The sequence below is a fragment of the Apodemus sylvaticus genome, chromosome 22 (assembly GCF_947179515.1).
Source record: "Apodemus sylvaticus chromosome 22, mApoSyl1.1, whole genome shotgun sequence".
In the NCBI taxonomy this organism is placed as follows: Eukaryota; Metazoa; Chordata; class Mammalia; order Rodentia; family Muridae; genus Apodemus; species Apodemus sylvaticus.
Window position 1 is genome coordinate 35,055,544 of NC_067493.1, and position 20,463 is coordinate 35,076,006.

Sequence of the window (20,463 nt, forward strand, 5' to 3'; positions counted from 1 at the left end):
GATGTCCCTTTCTGAACTCTGAAAGCACCAGGCCGTTCACATGCTGCACAGACACACGTGCAGACCAAAGACCCATGCACATTTAATTAATTAACCAGCTAATTAATTAATTAGAAGACTTTGCATGCAGAAGAGCCCATCATGATGGTGTGTGCCTTCAATCGGAGAACTTAAGAGACAGGGGCTGGTGGATCTCTGTATGTTTGAGGCTAGCGCAGGAAGTCCCAGGCCAGCCAAGGCTACATAATAAGACCCTGTCTCAGAAGGAACAGAGGGAAAGGAAGAAGGGAAGGGACTGAGGCTAGGTGGACATTGGCCCCTGGGACGCAGACAGCACCCTGGCTACCATGTCTATCGTCCTCCTGGCTGGGCGGAGTATGTCATTCATTCCCTGGGGTCAGATTCATAAGGTCCTGGCTCTGTGACTCTGAATACCTCAGGACTCCCATCCAAGAGGAAGGTACCCAGTGGTTCAGCCTGGACTCTGGGAAACAACAAACACTGCCTTAACCCAGGCCCTGGAGCCACGTATTTGAGGTCCACCCAGCGTGGATTCCCACCAGAAACTCTGCACAGTACACATATTAATCTCTAAGTCCGATCCACGTACAACTTGTCCCGTCCTCCTTCAAGGGCCTGAGCCCTCTGGGAGAGAAACACCGTACCCCTCCTGCTCTGGGAGAGAAACCCCATACCCCTCCTGCTCTGGGAGGGAAACCCCGTACCCCTCCTGCTCTGGGAGAGAAACCCCATACCCCTCCTACTCTGGGAGGGAAACCCCGTACCCCTCCTGCTCTGGGAGAGGAAACCCCGTACTCCTCCTGCTCTGGGAGGGAAACCCTGTACCCCTCCTGCTCTGGGAGGGAAACTCCGTACCCCTCCTGCTCTGGGAGAGAAACCCCGTAGCCCTCCTGCAGAGCCTGTTGTACTTCTTGCCCCTGACTGGGACAACTATCTTTCTCGTATCCAGGTGAAGCTCTGGGCATCAAATACCCAGTGCAGGTGCCCTACAAGCGAATCAAAAGCAATCCAGGCTCGGTAATCATCGAAGGCCTACCCCCCGGGATCCCATTCCGCAAACCCTGCACCTTTGGCTCCCAGAACCTGGAAAGGATCCTCTCTGTGGCTGACAAGATCAAGTTCACGGTCACCAGGTACTTGATGAGGAAGAGTTCAGACTAGACTGGCTGAGATTGAGAGCCGGCTCCAGAAGTCCCTATAGTAGGGTGTTGGAGAGGGACGACAGACCAGAGCGGGTGCCGGGGATCTCGCATGTTGACTAGGGACCCGTCTCACTGTATGTCTCGCAGCAGCCCGGTAGACATACCCAGCCCCCTGAGAAAGCAAAAATTCCATGTCCATACATGGCGTGAACATCCGGTTAGAATGTAGATTCTGGGCCTTGGGAGCCCATTTGGTGGGGAAGTGCTTACAGAGCAGGCACCCGGGCAAGGCTGTGGGCATGCTGGCGTGTACCCGTTACCCCAGAGATCACACGAGAAAGAGAAGAGGGCGCAGGGGCTTGCTCCCCAGCCGGTCTAGCTAAATGACTTGCTCCGTGTTCCGCGAAAAACCTTTTCTCTGGGGGCTGGAGAGATGGCTTAGTGGTTAAGAGCACTGACTGCTCTTCCAAAGGTCCCAAGTTCAAATCCCAGCAACCACATGGTGGCTCACAACCATCCGTAATGAGATCTGACACCCTCTTCTGGAGTGCCTGAAGACAGCTACAGTATACTTACATATAATAAATAAATAAATCTTTAAAAAAAAAAACTTTTCTCAAAAAGGAAACAAAGAAAAGTAGACTGAATAAGGAAGATTCTGGAAGCCGACCTTTGGCATGCATGTGTGCACACAAACTAGAATACTTCTCTCCCCCACCCCTAGTGCACATGCTTACATGGTACAGAACCCAAAACACGCCTCTCATCAGCACACGGGAAGCAGAGGCAGGAAGGGCATGAGTTAAAGTTAGCCCCTGCCACCCTTTTTAAAAAACAAAACAAAAAACAACTAGGGGTGTGGCCCAGTTTTTTGTCTAGCACACAGGAAGCCCTGGGTTCCATCCCCAGCTCCTCATAAACCAGGAGTAATGGTGCATACCTGTGATCTCAGCACTCAGAGGTAGAGGCCAGAGGATCAGAAGTTCAGGGTCAGCCTTGCCTACAACATAGGGATTCAAGGCTAGTCTGAGCTACATGAGACCCTCTCTCAAAGAGTCAAACTTTAAATGCTAATGTCTGAAACGGACCCTGGGCATTTCTTACCAATTCCTTGGCAAGCTGGTATCATCATCTCCCTGGTGGTAATCGTGTCCCCTATCCCGTTTTTCCCTGAAACTCACTTCTGTTTCCCTTCCAGGCCATTCCAAGGACTCATTCCAAAGCCTGGTAAGTGATACTTCTGTGGGCGTGGGAGGTACTTGGCGTTGGGGGTGGGGGTCCGTGCACAGTTCTGGGAGCTCAAAGCCGCCGAGTCCATCATGGGACACACCTGCCTGGCTCAGGATTAAGACCAGTTACCACCCTGCTGTTCCTACAACTTCCTTTGCGTCTGCCTTAGGTTGATGTAGAAAGGCTGCAGATGCCCTGGTCTTAAGACCCAGAGAGCCTGTTGAGATAGCATTGGAGCCATGGGCTTCACCCAGTCAGAGGTCGCAGCTGTGTCGGGATCCCCACAATGTCCAGGAGACCAGGCTAACTCAGGGAATCTGGGGGAAATTGATGGCAAATGTATTTGAATGTTGTCATGGAGTGCAGGGCGCTTGGTGGTAAGATGTGAGGAAGATAATGTAGTCTATAAAGTACTTGATGTGCAGACAAAAAGACCTGCGTTTGATCTGGGGAACCCACATAAAAAAACTGTGTAGGGGTAGATGGAGTAGTAAAAAGAAACAAAAACAAAACAATAAAAACGCAGCTATGGTGTAGTGGCGGAGTTTGTAATCCTGTGCCAGGGAGGTGGAGCTTTGCAAATTACTAGGTAGGGCTCGCTGAGCAGTCTGCCCGGTCTGTTCTGCAAGCTCCAGGCCAGTGAGAGACAGTCTCAAATGGACAAAAGAAAAACAAAAGAAATTCCAGGAGAAAGAGCACCTATGGAATCCCTAGGGAAAGGCTGGGGGCGTGGCTCAGTGGTAGAGCACCTAGAATCCTCCAATGAGGGGCTGGGGGAGTGGCTCAGTGGTAGATACCCTGCCTAGAATCCCTCAGGGAGGGGCTGGGGGCGTGGCTCAGTGGTAGAGACCCTGCCTAGAATCTCATAATGAGGGCCTGGAGGCGTGGCTCAGTGGTAGAGCCCCTGCCTAGAATCCCATAGTGAGGGGCTGGGGCGTGGCTAAATCAAACTTGCTAAGATTACATGTATTTCACCAAGCCTGCTGGTTTATGAGGTGCTGGGGATGGAACCAGGGCCTTATGCATTCTAGACAAGAATCTATCAAATCAGGTATATCCCTAGTCCCCAAGACCCTATCTTGAAAAAAAATTTTTTAAACAAAACAAACAAAAAAGCCCCTGGCCTCCTTTTAACCTGCTGCAGCAGTCCACGGGGTGACTCCAGGATCCTGTGCCCACTGTGGAGAGAGACCAGAGGCTCAGCCAGAGTTGTCAGTCAGACCATGGGGGAAATGAGTACTTCCTCAGGAAGGAAGCTCGGGACAACACAGAGGGCTGCCTTTCCACCAGTGAGAAATCCAGGAAGTCCCCTCTTTGGGACTGACCCTGGCCCAGCCTCTCTGACCAGTCTCATAGCAAGATCGTCCCTTCCACCTCCTGCCCCAGCTCTTGAGTAAATGCTGACCACTCGGACCCTGGCTGATAGCCTAAAGCCAGACCCTAGCCAGTGGCCAACCCTGACACGTGACTGCCTAAGCCGATTGTCCCTGCTGGGTGCTGCCGCTCCTGTCCTTCTGGGGTCCAGGAAGTGTGGCTGGACCTGCAGCCTGGGTAGGAACCCAGTATATAAGTCAGCCAAGCCCCCAACAGCTCCCATGGCCTCCAAACCGACCCGTTTTGGGAACAGAGTTCTGATAGGTGTCCCAGACTGGCCTCAAGTTTGTGACCTTCCTGCCTTGGCCTCCAGAGTGTTGAGGATACAGTTGTGGGCCACCACGCTGGGGTCAGTTACCTTCTCCCAGGAGAACACATAGAGTCATGAAGTCACAGAGCATTTGCCTAGCCTGGCTTGAGATTTGAAAAGAAAGGACTTCCCTACTTGCAGGAGCTAGGTTGTACCTTACTGTGCTAAATCGGATTCTGCTGAGTATCTCTGTCGCCCCCTCCTGACCACTAGGTGCAATGACATGGGTCCTATGGTCCTATCTGCAATCTCCCTGTTTACAAACTCCCAGTTTAAACCGGTTTATTGACTTGATGGATAGGGTTTGGTTTTAGGATTTTTTTTGCTTGTTCGTTATGTTTTTCTAGACAGGGTTTCTCTGTGTAACCCTGGCTTTCCTGGAATTTGCTCTGTAGACCAGGCTGGCCTTGAACTCACAGAGATCTGCCTGCCTCTTGGCTCCAGAGTATTAGGATTAAAGGCATGAGTTACTAACATCCGGCCCTGGTTTTAGAATTTTGAGGTGTGTGTGTGTGTGTGTGTGTGTGTACATGGAGGCCAGAGAGCAACCCTAGATGTCAGTCCTGTGGAGCTGTCCTATTAATTTTATTTGTTTTTAATTTAATTTTTTAAAGATAGTGTCTCTCACTGGCCTGAAGCTAGGCTGACCAGTCTCAGTCATCCTCCTGTCTCTGCCCCTCTGGTGATGGGATTACAATTTCACACTATCGTTCATAACTTTTAAGAAAGGAAAGGAAAGTGGTGGGGACTGTGAGTGCAATGCCTTTAGAGACCAGAAGATGGCACCAGATCCCCTGCTGCTGGAGTTACAGTTTTGAGCTGCCTGGCACAGACCTTGAGAACTGAACTCAGGGCCTCAAAGACCGCTGAGCATTCTAAACCACTGAGCTGTCTCTCCCACCCTATGCCTAGCTTTAAAAAAATTAAAAAAAAAATTACTACATTGTGTGCGCCCTCAGGTCCGCAGCCTTAGAGGCAGTGGGTGTCTTTTCCTGCTGGGTCCGTGGCTGGCCCCAGGCGGTGCTTTTTCCAGAGGATGTGGAGCTCAGAACCAGGTTTTATGTTTTCAAAATGAGTGCTTTACCCACTCAGCCTTTTGTCTGTTGTGGTTATTGCAGCAGTATTTGGGGAAAGGGAGTATTTATCTGTCTGACTGTTTCACCCGCATGTGTTTATTTATATACACCGTGTGTGTGTGTGTGTGTGTGTGTGTGCCTGGTGTCTGTGGAGGTTAGAGAACTGGAGATATAGATGGTTTAAGCCACAATGCAGGCTGGGAACTGAATCTTGTTCTCTTGCAACCATTGCTCTTGACCACGGAGCCATCTCTCTACCCCCACCCCAACCCCAGTTTCTTCTTTAAAAAAAAAAATATTTATTTATCTATTTTATGTATATAAGTACACTGTCGCTGTCTTCAGACACACCAGAAGAGGGCATCAGATCCCATGATGGATGGTTGTGAGCCACCATGTGGCTGCTGAGAATTAAACTCTGGGGCTCTGGAAGAACAAACAGTTGGTGCTCTTAACCGTTGAGCCATCTCTCTAGTCCTCCAGTTTCTTCTTTGAAAAAGTTTCTTTTTTGTGAAGTAGACCAGGGCAACCTGGAACTTGGTGGCGTTTAGCTGAGAATCATCTTAAACTTAGGATCCCCCTGCCTCCACCTCATGGTGCTGGGATTCCAGACATGTGTTATGTTCTGTCAGACTGGTCCACTCTTGTCTGAGGATTTCTGTTGCTGTGATAAACACCGTGATCAAAAACTCCTTAGAGCAGGAAGGGGTTGTTTCAGCTTTTAATTCCTGGGTCACACTCCATCACTGAGGGAGACAGGGCAGGAACCTTTCTCTCTACCCCACCCCCACTTGCTCGGCCTGCTTTCTTCACACCTCACAGTGGGGCTGGGCCCTCCCCCCATCAATCACTAATTTAAGAAAATGCTCGACAGGCTTACCTACAGGCCTTCTGATGGAGGCCTTGTCTCATTTGAGTTTAATTTATGTCAAAGAAAGGTGCCGGGACCAGGTGCAGTCCCTTCTGTGTCTGGAAGGGTCCCGCAGCTGGGGAGGTCCCTGTGGGGAGGACTGTGGGAGGCACAGTCCCAGAGGACTCACTGGAACAATGTGGGATGCTGAGGGAAGGATTAATAAGTTTTGTGGAGAGGGAAGAGGAAGGTGGGCGGGGCCTATGTGCACACATGAACAGTGTGCACAGTTGAAATCCTCCAAAAGTGGGTGCAAATTAGTCTCTCCAGATCCACACAGTGGTGACCTGCAGGCAGGTCTCACCAGTTGTTCTCACCAGTGACAAGCCGGACTCACATGCAGGCCAGGGTAGCTCTCAGCCTAGAGAGGTGACCATTTCCAGTCTGAGGAGACAGCCATGAACTGGACTTCTGGATCTGTGTTTGCTTCCTTATTATTGTTTGAAACACAATGTCTCCGGTATCCCAGGCTGGCCTTGAACCCAGGTACCCCAGGCTGGCCTTGAACCTGTTGGACATCAAGGATGACCTTCAACTCTGACTCTCCTGCCTCAGCACTACTTCCAAAGTGCTGGGATTGCAAGTGTGCACACCATGCCCTTTTGTGCTCTGCTGGGGACGGAGCCCAGGGCTTCCTGCACGCTAGGCAAGCGCTCTACCAACAGAATCCCATCCCTAGCCAGATTGAATTCCGTCTGTCTGTCTGCCTTTTGTTGTTTGTTTATTCATTTGAGACCATTTCTCTGCGTAACCCAGGCTATCCCAGAACTCGATCGGTAGATCAGGCTGGCTTTGAATTTACAGAGATCCACCTGCTTCTCTGGTGCTGGAACTAAAGGGTGTGAGCCACCACCACCCAGCTTTGTCTGTCTTTGACCGTATCTCACTGTGTAGCCCAGGCTGGCCTTGAATTTACAACCCTCCTCCTCCGGCCCACCAGGTACCTAGGTTTTATGTTCAGGCCTCAGCACTTTGTTTTCCAAATGATGTCAGATTTGAATGTTCTCCTGGTAGCTATGGTAACCAGCTTCCACCTGGGGCAGGTGGCCTAGGAAGGTAAAGTCCAAGCCAAGAACAGAACAAGGAAGGTCTACAGAGGCCCGCGTGCAGGGGGAGGGGAGGAAAGAGAAGGGGGGGAGGACTACAGAGTGCAGGTGGGTGGGGGAGGGGGAGGGGAGAGAGACACAGAGAGAGAGAGAGAGAGACAGAGACACAGAGAGAGAGAGACAGAGACACACACAGAGAGAAAGAGAGAGAGACAGAGAGAGAGACAGAGACACACACACACAGAGAAAGAGACAGAGAGACAGAGACACAAAGACACAGAGAGAGAGACAGAGAGAGAGGAATTGAGATCTAGAAGGGATGGGATGACTGAGATGAGGATGGTGGTTAAAAAAAAAAGATAGAAAATAATCTAAAAGCCTGGGTCTGAGAAGAAGCTTGTCGTCGGGGAGAAGCTTTTTTAAGTAGTGAGCTCCCTGTCACTAGAGGCATTCAAGCTGAGGTTAGGTAGTCACTTAGCAAAGAGAATATTCTTGAGCGGTTTGCTGCAAAGGAGGGTGGGAAGACCTGTTCCCACTGCACAATACCTGACAGGATCCTCTTCCCTTCGTGCCCACTCAGGACTTCCAAACAGCCAGTCATTTCCCCTGCAGGATGTAGTGATGCACATCTGTCCTCCCAGCACCTGGGAGTGGTTCAAGACCAGCTTCTGTTACATAGTAAGTTTGAGGCTGGCCTGGGCTATACGAGACCTTGTCTTGGAACTGAATCCTAGGGACCTGAGAGATGGCTCAGAGGTGGCTCACAGCTTCCTGTGACTCCAGTGCCTGAGGATCAGATGCCCATTTCTAGTCACCATCAGCTCCCGCAGACAGTTGGCACACACACAGACACCCGTCAGGAGCATTACTGTTAACCTCTGGCACTGGGGTGCAGCTTCAGTGCACTGTCAGGGAAAACTGGGGTGCACTAGGATCCCCACAGCTTCCTGTGGGACTCCAGCGAGCCAGGTTCAGCTCTTTGGTGCATCAATGCCTTCAACTATAAAACATAAATGGGGCTGCTTTCTCTGTAGTCTGGAGCGCAAGGCCAAGGCTAGACAGGTCTCAGAAGGGCTGGCTGGTTCTGCAGCCTGGATTCGATCTTGTAGATGTATGTCTAGCAGGTCTTGATGCTGGCTTCCTGCTGCCCGGAAACCTGAGCAGCCTAGGGAGCCACAGCCCAAGTCCCAACAGTCCCAGTTTAATCCAGGACACCCCACAATCAACTTCCCAGCTCAAGTTCAAAGTTGAGAAACTGCTATGGCAAATTAAACCCCCACCCCTACCCCCACCCGTGAGAATTTACTCCAATCATACAGAGAACAAGGGGGAAATTTTTTAATTTCTTTCATAATATTGTGTTCCCAAAGAGAAAGAGTCCCAGGACAGGCATCTCTGGTGGCTCTATGGGGTTCACACTGTCCCGGCGCAGTCTCACCCAGCGTTCATCTGTGAGGTGTTTTCCAGTTCTTGAGTTACACCTTGGGCAACTGAATGTGTTTTACAGAGACAGAAACTGCCATTTTTAGACATTTCTGCACAAGTGGGGAGATTAACGGTGTAAAAATATTGTCACACTTACCTCAAAGACAGAGCAAGGTCGCTATCCCGGCAGAATTCTGCTTGTCCTGGTGAGAGGCTCTTGGCTTAATTAACGGCTGTCAACCAGGGTCTTCTCCCAAATGCCTGGCAGAGGCAGTGGTCCTGTACCTGAATTTTACTTGTGTATATATTTTCTTTCTTTTATTTATGTATTTTTTTTTTTTTTGTAAATATGAGAGTGTTCTGTCTGTAGACATGGAGCCAAGGGTCTGGGAAACCCTGACCATTTCCTAGTCTTTGGAAACTCACCCTGAGCCACTGTGGCCTACCCTGCCCCTGGATGGGGTAAAGATCAGTGGTGGTGGCCCACAACTTCAGCATAAGTGCCCAAGAGGCAGAAACAGGCACATCTACAAATTGAGTTCCAGGACAGTTAGGGCTACACAGAGAAACCCTGTCTTGAAAAAGAAAACCAAACAAAAGGTTTCATGTCCTACACTCCATGTGTGGTTGGAAAGAAACTTCTATGTTTTCAGGATCATTTAAAAAAAAAAAAAAGAGGCCGTGCCACCCCATGAGGTTGAGGGGGCCTCAGACTTTTCAATAAGATTCCAGAAACCCTTTCGTAAACATATGAAGCAGAGGGGCTTGGGATGGCTAAATCAGCAAACCCACAGAGCAAAGGACCAGATATGGTGGCATCCACTTACACTCCCAGCTCTGCAGGAGGAACAAGTGGATGCGCAGTGCGTCCTGCCTAGCCTGCTGGCCAGTTCCACATGAGAAACTCTCAAAAGCCTAAGTGTCTTAAGGAAAGTCTTCATTGATATAAAGGTGTAAATAACACACACACACACACACACACACACACACACACACACACAGTTACCCTGAAGACCACCCAAGTCGATAAGAGCAACCGACACCTTCCCTTGAGTCCGTGTGACATTGCCACAGAGTGGCTGCCAGCCACGTTATTTGTCTTTGAGCCACATTAGAACAGTAAGAGTGATCCGGGTAATGGTGGCTCACACCTGTAATCCCAGCACTCTGAGAAGCAGAGGCAAGCGGATCTCTGAGTTCAAGGCCACTCTGGTCTACAGAGTGAGTTCCTGGACAGCCAGAGCTACACAGAGAAACCCTGTCTCGAAAAACAAAAACAAAAAACAAAAAAAACCCCGCAAGGGTGGGCAAAGGTGGGCCTCAGCTCTGATTGTTGGACACTCGGGTCTTTGCAGGGTGTTGAGGAAAGGTTAGATGACAAGGTAATTAGTGGGGAGGGGTACACCGTAGCCAGACTATTGGCTGCTTTCTGGGTTCTTTTCTCTTTCACCCCTCTTCTTCTACCCTTTCAACTCCCTAACACAAGGTAAGAGAGAGAGAGAGGGAGAGGGAGAGAGAGAGAGATCATTTAATAAAAGTCGGGGGTAGGAAAGGAGCCTGATATCTTTAGGCATTTCCTGCTGATCAGGGTTGTAGATTTCCTCAGGGGCAGGTTTGATCTTTGCCATCAGGATATCTAATTCCCTCTTGTTTCTTCTTTGTGCACAATTACTTAATCAACAACAACCAACCAAGAGCCCACCAACAGCAACCTACTCTCTCGGGGGACCCTAGCATTCATATCCTCTAAAAAGTCTCCAGATTTCCAAACGTCACACACTTACCAGAAACTATCTGCTGCTGACAAAACCACGCCCCAGCCAGAGCACGAGGCAGACCACAGTCAGCCAGTCAGCCACTGTGGATGGCCAGAAGCAGTCCCATCTCCCACACATGGGACTTAAACAAAGACACATTCTTACAATATTTCTGCATTTTTTTTTTTTTTAAGAAACCAAAATTCTCACTGCAGGACATGAAGCTGGAAAAACCACCAGACCAAGGCGACTGCAACAAGACAGCTGGCAGCCAGGTCAGAAGGGTCCCCGGGGCACAGATGCAGGGGTCGCTGTCTGTGCCGCTATTCGAACAAATTTTGAGCTAAGCATGGTGGCACACACCTGCAGTCCCTAGCACTCGGCAGTTCAGGCAAGATCAGGCCATTTTTTGAGATCATCTTTGGCTATTTACTGAATTTGAAACTCAAGTAGTAAGCTATTTGAGACTCTGGTTCAAAACAAACTAATGGAAGGAAGGAAAAGAAGGAAGGAAAGAAGGAAGGAAGGAAAATGGGGAGACATAAAGAAAAATAACACCCCGGGCTTGGCTCAGCTAGAGGCACAGGACTCCAAGCCAGACAACCTGAGTTCAGTCCCTGGGACCCACTTGGTATATAAGAAGAAACAGACTCCTACAGGTTGTCCTGAGTCCAATATGGTGGCACACATGCCATTCAGCATACAGGAGGCAGAGGCAGGCAGATCTCTGTAAGTTCCAGGTCAGCCAAGTGGACATAGCAAATTGGAGAACAGCCAGAGTTACATGGTAAGCTCTGTCTCAAAGACAAGCCTGGTGACGCATGCCTATAATCCCAGCACTGGGAAGGCAGAGGCAGGCGGGTCTTTGAGAGTTCAAGGCCAGCCTGATCCACAGAGTTTCAGGTCAGCCAGGGCTACACAGAGAAACAAACAAAAATTAAAAAGCCCATCAGTTGTCTTTTGAGCTCTGCAGGCCTCCCATGGTCCACATGTGTGGACATATGCACACGAATAAAATAACTAAAAAACAAACATCCAGTGGAACATACCCAGCACCAGGGAAGCTGAGGCAGGAGGTTCATGGGATTGAGGCCCAGCTGGAAAACAAAACAGTCATCTTGAACCGTGTGGTGGTTATTCTTAGATTTAATCGTGTTATCCATAAAAGGGAGGAAGTGTACAAGCTGTAGGCGGGAAGAAGGACATGGCTTTTTGTCCCCTGTAACTTGCTGTCCCTCCTTACCATAAATACTCTTGAGAGTCGCCCCTGCTTCCTGCAGGAGGCAGCCTGTTCCACTCACTCGAGGCCCAGTCTGGGCACTTGCAAACATCTGGCTGTGATTTCACATGTCAGGCCCCTGCGAGTACGTATGCCCCGAGTACATGCATGCAGGTGCATTCCTCAAGGCAAGCATGGCTATCTTTCAGGCTAACATGGTGGATTTGAAAGAGTAAGATGACAACTTCTAAGGTGGATAGCCCCCTCAGAAAAGAGACTAAAACCCAGGATTTGCTAAGCTTCAGGGTCTGTAATCCAAGCACTATGGAGGCTAAGGGTCTCCAATGACAACAGCAAAAAATGGTAGGAGTCGGGTGGGGCCAGGATGCAGCGCAGTGGGTAGGATGCTTGACTTGCATGAAGGTCTGGATTCAGTTCCCAGCATTCAGGAAACTAAGGCAGAAGGACCAGGCGGTCAAGGTAATCCTTGGCTACATAATGAGTTCAAGACCAGCCTGGGCTACATTCAATCATGACTTCCCCACCCCAAAAGAGGACCCGTGCAGCCGGGGTGGCGTGCCTTTAATCCCCACAGAGGCAGCAGAGGCAGGTGATGTCTATGAATTTGAGGCTAGCCTGGTCTATAAAGTAAGTCCAGGACAGCAAGGGCTGGTTATATTGAGAAACCCTGTCTCAAAAAAACAAAAGAAGAGGGGGGGGGGAGAGGGAGAGGGAGGGAGGGAGGTGTACTTTTCAAATTTAAGGGAGGGGCTGGAGAGATGGCTTAGTGGTTAAGAGCACCAGCTGCTCTTCCGAAGGTCCTGAGTTCAAATCCCAGCAACCACATGGTGGCTCACAACCATCTGTAATGAGATCTAACGCCCTCTTCTGGAGTGTCTGAAAATAACTACAGTGTACTCACATAACAAACAACCAATTTAAAAAAAAAAAAAAAGAAAGAAACGTCAAATTTAAGGGAACTGATTTCAGATATCTAAGAAATGAAACACCTGAAATAGAATTTCTTGAGGTGACAGGAAATTTGAACAGTGCATGGTAAGAGCTTTTTGTTGTTGTTGTTCTTAGGTATTGTGTATGGATACGGTGTGTGTGAGTACAGGGGTGCCTGTGCAGCCAGATGTGTGCAGGCCAGAGGACAGCCTCCCAACAGGCTGCTCCCAGGGGATCCATCGGTCTCTTCTAGCCTCTTCAGACACTGCACACATAGGATATATATATAAATAATATTATATAAACTGGGCATGAATACCTTTAAACCCAGCACTGGGAAGCAGAGGCAGGCAGGCAGACAGACAGACAGACACACACACATTCATACATACATATATACATAACATACACACATACAAATAAAAGAAATTAAAAGTGCAGACCCTCTATCCAGGGCCAAAAATCATCTTTTAAAACAAAGTGAGAGCGGTGGTGGCGCACGCCTTTAATCCCAGCACTTGGGAAGCAGAGGCAGGTGCATTTCTGAGTTCGAGGCCAGCCTGGTCTACAGAGTGAGTTCCAGGACAGCCAGGGGCTACACAGAGAAACCCTGTCTGGAAAAAACCAAAAAATAAAAAAAATAAAAAGTGAGCTGAACCGTTTAGCTCAGTGGCGCCAGCGGGACACAGTGGACCGTCCCTCTAATCCCAGCACTCAGAAACTGTCCTGGGAGGATCATGGGCAAGGCCGGCAGGGCAGCAGCGTAAGACCCTGTCTTAGAGAAATGAGAACACGAATGAATACCAGACAACAAGTGTTCCAGTCTCCTGGGTGATGCCTGGCGTCACCTCCTGAGCGTCCCACGTGTCAGGCTTGATTCTGGGTTATGACTGATGTCCCCGCCCTGTTGGCTCCGCCTGGGGTATCGCTAAGCCTGGGCTGTGGGAGGGCGCTGCTTCGGAAACTCAGGTGGATGGAAAGATGAATGGGTGGACAGATGGATGAGTGGGAGGTGAGGAGGTGGGTGGGTGGGTGGGTGTGTCAGTCTGTGGATGAATGGGAGCGGAAGTGAGTGGGCGTGTGGATGGTAGATTCAGTTGTGAGAGCGCAGCAGCTATAACAGAGAAAGCTACACAGCAGGTGTTTGTCTCCCTACAGATGAGGATGATGCCAACAGGCTTGGGGAGAAGGTGATCCTCCGAGAGCAGGTGAAGGAACTCTTCAATGAGAAATACGGTCAGTGCTCCCCAGTGCCCGGGCGGGTCTACATGGTAGCACTCATGACCTCGGTGGCTGATGTCATGTGTGTTGGTTACGTTTTTCTAATTGCCGTGACTAAGTACCCAACTTAAGGAAGGAAGGAAGAGTTTACAGATCTATAGACCATAGGGCAGGAGAGTGAGGCCCGTGGTTATATCACATCTGCAGTCAGGAAGCAGAGAGATGGGCGCTGGTACCCAGCTCACTCCATCATTTCATTCAGTTCTGGACCCCAGCCTGTGAGATGGCGCCATCCACATTTAGTCAGGGTCCCCATCCATTAAGGCCACCTAGACATTTGCTCACAGGTGTGCCCAGAGGTGTGTCTCCTGGGTACGTCTAGAGTCTGTTGGTGATGAGCATTAACTGTCATAGCATCCCTGGGACGGGACACTGCTCAGCTGGGCTGTCAGAGTCATAATCCTTTCCCCAGACTGTTCCACCGTCTGACACGGGCCGCCTTTCTCTGGCTCTGACCCGTGTTCTTCAGGTGAGGCCCTGGGACTGAATCGGCCTGTGCTAGTTCCTTACAAACTGATCCGGGACAGCCCAGATGCTGTGGAGGTGAAGGGCCTCCCAGACGACATCCCCTTCCGGAACCCCAACACCTACGACATCCATCGGCTGGAGAAGATCCTGAAGGCCAGGGATCACGTACGGATGGTTATCATCAACCAGCTCCAGTGAGTGCTGGGGGACAGCGGGGCGAGAGTCGGGGGGCAGGGTCCCACAGTGGGCAGGCACGCGCGTCAGCAGGTCAGCAGGATCCTGCAGCAGAAGATCAAGTCCAAATGTTGTTGTTGTGAGACAGCATCTCATGTAGTCCAGGCTGAGGTTGGACTTGAACTCCTAATATTCCAGCCTCTACATCCCAAGTGCTGGGAAAGAGGTTCAGGGATCTCGTGCCCTGGTCACTTGGACCAGGTTTCAGTGGGAACATATGTACAGTAGAAGGAGCTGTCTACCTCATAAGAGCCAGTGAGCAGAGAGAGAGACAGACAGACAGAGAGACAGACAGACAGAGAGAGACAGAGAGAGAAACAGAGAGAGGCAGGAGAAAGCAATTGTACCAGTATCCTCACTGAGGATGTTTCTCATGACCTATGCCTCCCACTAAGTCCCTCCTCTTTTTTTTTTATTTAGAGATTTATTTATTATATGTTAGTACACTGTAATTGACACCCCAGAAGAGGGCATCATATTCCATTACAGATGGCTCTGAGCCACCATGTGGTTGCTGGGATTTGAACTCAGGACCTTCAGAAGATCAGTCAGTGCTCTTAACCGCTGAGCCATCTCTCCAGCCCCTAAGCCCCTCCTCTTAAAGGTCCACCACCCCGATAATGTGCCAGGTTGAGGACCACAGATTTCATTCATGGACCCTTGAGCCACACTTAGGATGCCGACCTACAGCTTGACCTGGCCTGGCTGAGGCCACAGCCGCTGGCGTCTTGGCTATGGAGGGATGCTGTCTGTATCCTATGGAGCCAGCGAGGAGGGGGAAACTTCTAACTTCAACCTGGCTTCTGTCTTTTTCAGACCCTTTGCAGAAGTCTGCAATGACCCCAAGGTGCCAGGTGAGTGAGAGGCAGGAGAGGCCAGCCTTCCCCCTCCTGGGGACCACAGTCTATTGCCTTCCAGTGAAAAATCTTAAATAAACAAAGAGAGGCTGGAAGTGCTAGCCCTGCCCCCACACCAGTCTGAAAATCATCCTTCCAAACTAAGTGAGCTGAGCTTTACCTCAGTGCCTCACAGCACATTGTACATCTGGTCCCATCCCCAGCACCAAGCAGGACATGGTGGGATGTTCCTCTAATCCCCACACTCAGAAGGATGACCGTGTGCAGGGCCAGCACAAGCAGTAAGATCCTGTCTTAGAGAAATTAAACCATGAATACAAAACCAAAAAAAAAAGAAAGTGTTCCTGGGTGATGTCTTGTGTCACCTGAGTGTCCCACACATCACACTTGTTTCTGGGGTCCTGACTGATGTGACTAGTATACCGTTAGCTTGGGGTAACGCTATGCCTGGGCTGTGGAGGGGGTGCTGCTTCGGAAACTCAGGTGGATGGGAAGATGAATGGGTGAACGGATGGGTGAATGGGAGGTGAGGGGGTGAGGGGGTGGGTGGGTGTGTCCATGGATGAATGGGAGCGGAAGTGAGTGGGCGTGTGGATGGTAGACTCAGTTACGAGAGCACAGCAGCTATAACAGAGAAAGCTACACAGCAGGCGTTTGTCTCCCTACAGATGAGGATGACTCTAACAAGCTTGGCAAGAAGGTGATCCTCCGAGAGCAGGTGAAGGAACTCTTCAATGAGAAATACGGTCAGTGCTCCCCAGTGTCCGGGCGGGTCTACATGGTAGCACTCATGACCTCAGTGGCTGATGTCATGTGTGTTGGTTACATTTTTCTAATTGCCGTGACTAAGTGCCCAACTTAAGGAAAGAAGGAAGAATTTACAGATCTATAGACCATAGGGCAGGAGAGTGAGGCCCGTGGTTGTATCACATCTGCAGTCAGGAAGCAGAGAGATAGGCGCCGGTACCCAGCTCACTCCATCATTTCATTCAGTTCTGGACCCCGGCCTGTGAGATGGCGCCATCCACATTTAGTCAGGGTCCCCATCCATTAAGGCCACCCAGACATTTGCTCACAGATGTGCCCAGAGGTGTGTCTCCTGGGTACGTCTAGAGTCTGTTGGTGATGAGCAGTAACTATCATAGCATCCCTGGGACGGGACACTGCTCAGCTGGGCTGTCAGAGTCGTAATCCTTTCCCCAGACTGTTCCACCGTCTGACACGGGCCGCCTTTCTCTGGCTCTGACCCGTGTTCTTCAGGTGAGGCCCTGGGACTGAATCGGCCTGTGCTAGTTCCTTACAAACTGATCCGGGACAGCCCAGATGCTGTGGAGGTGAAGGGCCTCCCAGACGACATCCCCTTCCGGAACCCCAACACCTACGACATCCATCGGCTGGAGAAGATCCTGAAGGCCAGGGATCACGTACGGATGGTTATCATCAACCAGCTTCAGTGAGTGCTGGGGGGGCAGCGGGGCGAGAGTCGGGGGACAGGGTCCCACAGTGGGCAGGCACGCGCGTCAGCAGGTCAGCAGGATCCTGCAGCAGAAGATCAAGTCCAAATGTCGTTGTTTTGAGACAGCATCTCATGTAGTCCAGGCTGGCCTGAAACACACTATGTAGCTGAAGTGGACCCTGAACTCCTAATATTCCTGCCTCCACATCCTCCGTGCCTGGATTATAGGCACTCGCTAATGTATTCCCATAATCCTGGTAATGGATTCGCAGAGGCAGGAACAGAAACCGGCCTTGGTCTATGACAAGACTGTCTCAAAAGAGTTTCAGGGATCTTGTGCCCTGGTCACTTGAACCAAAGCATATGCATGGTGAGCTTCCATGAGAGAGAGACAAGAGGAAGTGATTGTACCAGTATCCCCAGCTGAGGACATGCCAATCATCTCACCAAGCCCCGCCTCTTAAAGGCCTACCGCCCCCAGTAATGTGCCAAGTAGAGGACCGTACATTCCACACACACGGTCTGTTGAGCTGCGCTCCGGCATAAAGCTATAGCTTGACCTGTCACCAAAGCTGACCTTCATAGAGCCGCAGCAGCACGCGAGGACGGGAACCCTTCTAACTGCGGCCTGGCTTCTGTCTTTTTCAGACCCTTTGGGGATGTCTGCAACAAGGCCAAGGTGCCAGGTAAGTGGAGAGGCAGGAGAGGCCAGCCTTCCCCCCTCACGGGGACCAGTCTGATGCCTTCAGAAAAGAGAGAGAGGAAAGGAAAGGCACAGGCAGGCATGACATGGGGGTGGTCCGGTGGGTAAAGGTGCTTGCTGCTAAACCTGATGACCTGAGTTCAATCCCCGGGTTCCACATGGTGGAGAGGGCCAACCACTCCTGCAAGCTGGCTCTTACCACCATCCGTGTGCCATATATATGTATATATGTATATATACATACATATATGTATATATGTATACATATATAAATAAATACATATTTATTTATATATATAAATATATATGTGTATATATATTTATATATATATACACTGTGTAAAACAGCTACAGTGGCACAAACCTGTAATCCCAGTACTCCGGAGGTGAAAGGCTGGAGGATCAGGAATCAGGGTTCAGTTACACAGTGACTTGGAGGCCAGCCTGGGCTACATGAGACCCTGCCTCAACAAACCAAGCCAAAAGACTTGGATAGAAGCGGGTAGCAGAGCAGATACAGAGGGCTTTTAAAGGTCTCGGGTTGGCAGGTAGACTGAAAACTGAATGTTGTAGGTGAGGCTGTGAAAACAGCGGGAGCCCGCTAAAGTGGGTGAGGCTGTATTTTTATCAGCAAGACAGGTAGATAGATGAACAGGAGCCAGGGGTGGGACAGCTGGTCTTCAGACCTGCTTAGGAAATAAAGCTGGACAAGTGAGGCTCAGCCACTGAGCCCTGGATGCCAGGCCCAGGGCATTAGAATAAAGATGTAGCTCAGAGGTAGGTAAAGCCCTGGGGAGAAACACCCCAGGGAGGGGCTGAGGGCGTGGCTCAGTGGTAGAGCCCCTGCCTAGGATCCCCCAGGGAGGGGCTGGGGGGCGTGGCCCAGTGGTAGAGCACCTGCCTAGAATCCCCCAATGAGGGGCTGGGGGCGTGGCTCAGTAGTAAAGCCCCTGCCTAGAATCCCCCCAGGGAGGTGCTAGGGGCGTGGTTCAGTGGTTGAGCACCTGCCTAGAATCCTCTAATGAGGGCCTGGAGGTGTGGCTCCATGTATACAAAACCCTGGGTTCTTTCCCCAGGACATCAAAATGAGTAATACACCAAAAATCTAAAAGCAGGGACTTTCTCCCTGGAGCTCAGAATGGCCCCTGGCATCAGCCCTCAGCAACTGTTTCTTCCACCAGCCAAAGACAACATTCCCAAGCGCAAGAGAAAGCGGGTCTCTGAAGGCAACTCAGTCTCCTCATCCTCTTCATCGTCGTCCTCTAACCCAGAGTCTGTGGCATCCACCAACCAGATCTCCCTCGTGGTAAAGTCAGGCGGATCCGAACTTCACCCTAATTCTGTGTGGCCTCTGTCCCTCCCTCGGGCAGGGCCATCCTCAGCTCCAGGAACTGGGAGGCCCGGGGCTGTGAGGGGGACTCAGCGAACCACAGAGGTGCAGGCACATCCACTTGTTTTGCCCACGAGATAGACTGAGGGCCCGTGCAAGCAGTGCGGTGCTTGAAGTGTGGGTATCACCTGCGACATGTATAAATGAGATCAGCAGGAGCCAGAGGGGGACGGTCACGTGACAGAACGCAACCTCCACCTTCTGTCTACCACATTGCTTTGATTGGCCCTTTCCTGATTCAGAGGAATTCATGTTAAAAATAAACCCACCCTGGGTGTGGTGTCTTATGTCCTTAGTCCCAGTATATACGAAGCACCACAGAAACTGAACCTGATGGTACACGCCTGGGATCCTAACACTGGAGAGGTAGAGTCAGGAGGATCAGAAGTTCAAGGTTAGCCTCAGCTACTTAGAAAGTTTGAGGCTAGCCTGGGCTACCTGAGACTGCTTCAAGAAAAAGGAATGGAGGAAAGAAAGACTGGTTTTTCTTTTTTCCTTTTTCCCTATCATTGACTACTCCCTCCCGTCACCCCAAGAGGTGAGACAGTGTCTGTGGGGTGGAGCTGGGTGAGCGATGGCTTCTGCTATTCCACCTGTGTGACCTCGGACAGGTCTCTTTCCCTCTCTGGGCCTCAGTGGCTGCAAAATAAGTAACATTTGAATTCACCCTCAAAGAAAGCGTGCTAATGATTCTGGGAGTTCCTTGTGTCACCTGGAGTCCTAATGTGGTCCCTCTATCCCCTTTTCCCCCCCTCTCTCTAGCAGTGGCCAGTGTACATGGTGGACTATTCCGGACTAAATGTGCAGCTTCCAGGGCCCCTTGATTACTAGACCTCAGAGCCGAATCAGGACCTCAACTCAAAAGACTAAAGGAAAATGTAATTTATGTACAAAGTATATTCGGATATGTATCGATGCCTTTTAGTTTTTCCAATGATTTTTACACTATATTCCTGCCACCAAGGCCTTTTTAAATAAGTAAAGAAAATGAAAAAGAACGAGTGTCACTTATTTATCTTTTTTCCAGTTATATGTTCACGTTTGGTGGTGTGGCCCCAGCCGATGGCATGGTTCCATCCAGGGACTGAATCAGACAAGACACCACCAACTCAGCTACCCTAGTTCCACCATACCCAGAGGTCTCCTATTCCTGAGGGCTGGGCTGTGGTGTGCAGGGACAGAAGTTATTTTCTTGACTGCCAAGTGACTGTGGCCACAAGAGGAGCCATGGGTCCTTGCCTGGCAGGCACAAAGCCATGGGGTCCACCCCAGCGCTGGGTGTGGTGGTGCGCACCTTTAATTCCAGTGCCCATGAAGTAGAGACAGGAGTGGGGTCAGATTTCCCCGTCTCGGGCTGGGGAGATGACTCAGTGGGGAGTCCTTCCTTTGTGAGCCTGCTGATCTGACCTCAGATTCCCTATATCCATGTTAAAAGCTGTGCAGTGTGGTGGTATACGCCTATAATCCCAGCATTGGGAGTTTGGAACTGGAGGATCCCCAGAGCTTGCTGGCCCGCTACCCTAAGTGAATTAGCTCTGGGGTCACCAAGGGATCCTGTCTCCAAAAGAAAGATGGAAAGGGAACCTTAGTGGGTAAAGGCGGCTCTTGCTGGA

At 50.5% G+C, this 20,463-nt stretch overlaps 1 protein-coding gene across 15 annotated transcripts in view; it reads left to right on the forward strand.

Moving 5' to 3' along the window:
• The window catches only part of Gtf2ird1 (GTF2I repeat domain containing 1), a 101,802-nt gene extending 81,960 nt beyond the window's left edge, over positions 1-19,842 (forward strand). For 2 of the 15 annotated variants that reach the window (XM_052168227.1, XM_052168228.1), the window contains exons 21-30: positions 971-1,154; positions 2,362-2,390; positions 10,486-10,566; positions 13,620-13,697; positions 14,212-14,404; positions 15,261-15,298; positions 15,970-16,047; positions 16,562-16,754; positions 17,406-17,443; positions 18,642-19,606. In XM_052168227.1, the coding sequence (XP_052024187.1) occupies positions 971-1,154; positions 2,362-2,390; positions 10,486-10,566; positions 13,620-13,697; positions 14,212-14,404; positions 15,261-15,298; positions 15,970-16,047; positions 16,562-16,754; positions 17,406-17,443; positions 18,642-18,931 (1,202 nt within the window). In that variant the 3' untranslated portion in view covers positions 18,932-19,606. The other 13 variants (XM_052168235.1, XM_052168236.1, XM_052168229.1 and 10 more) reach the window with 11 other exon arrangements.
• Positions 19,843-20,463: the final 621 nt, after the last annotated feature.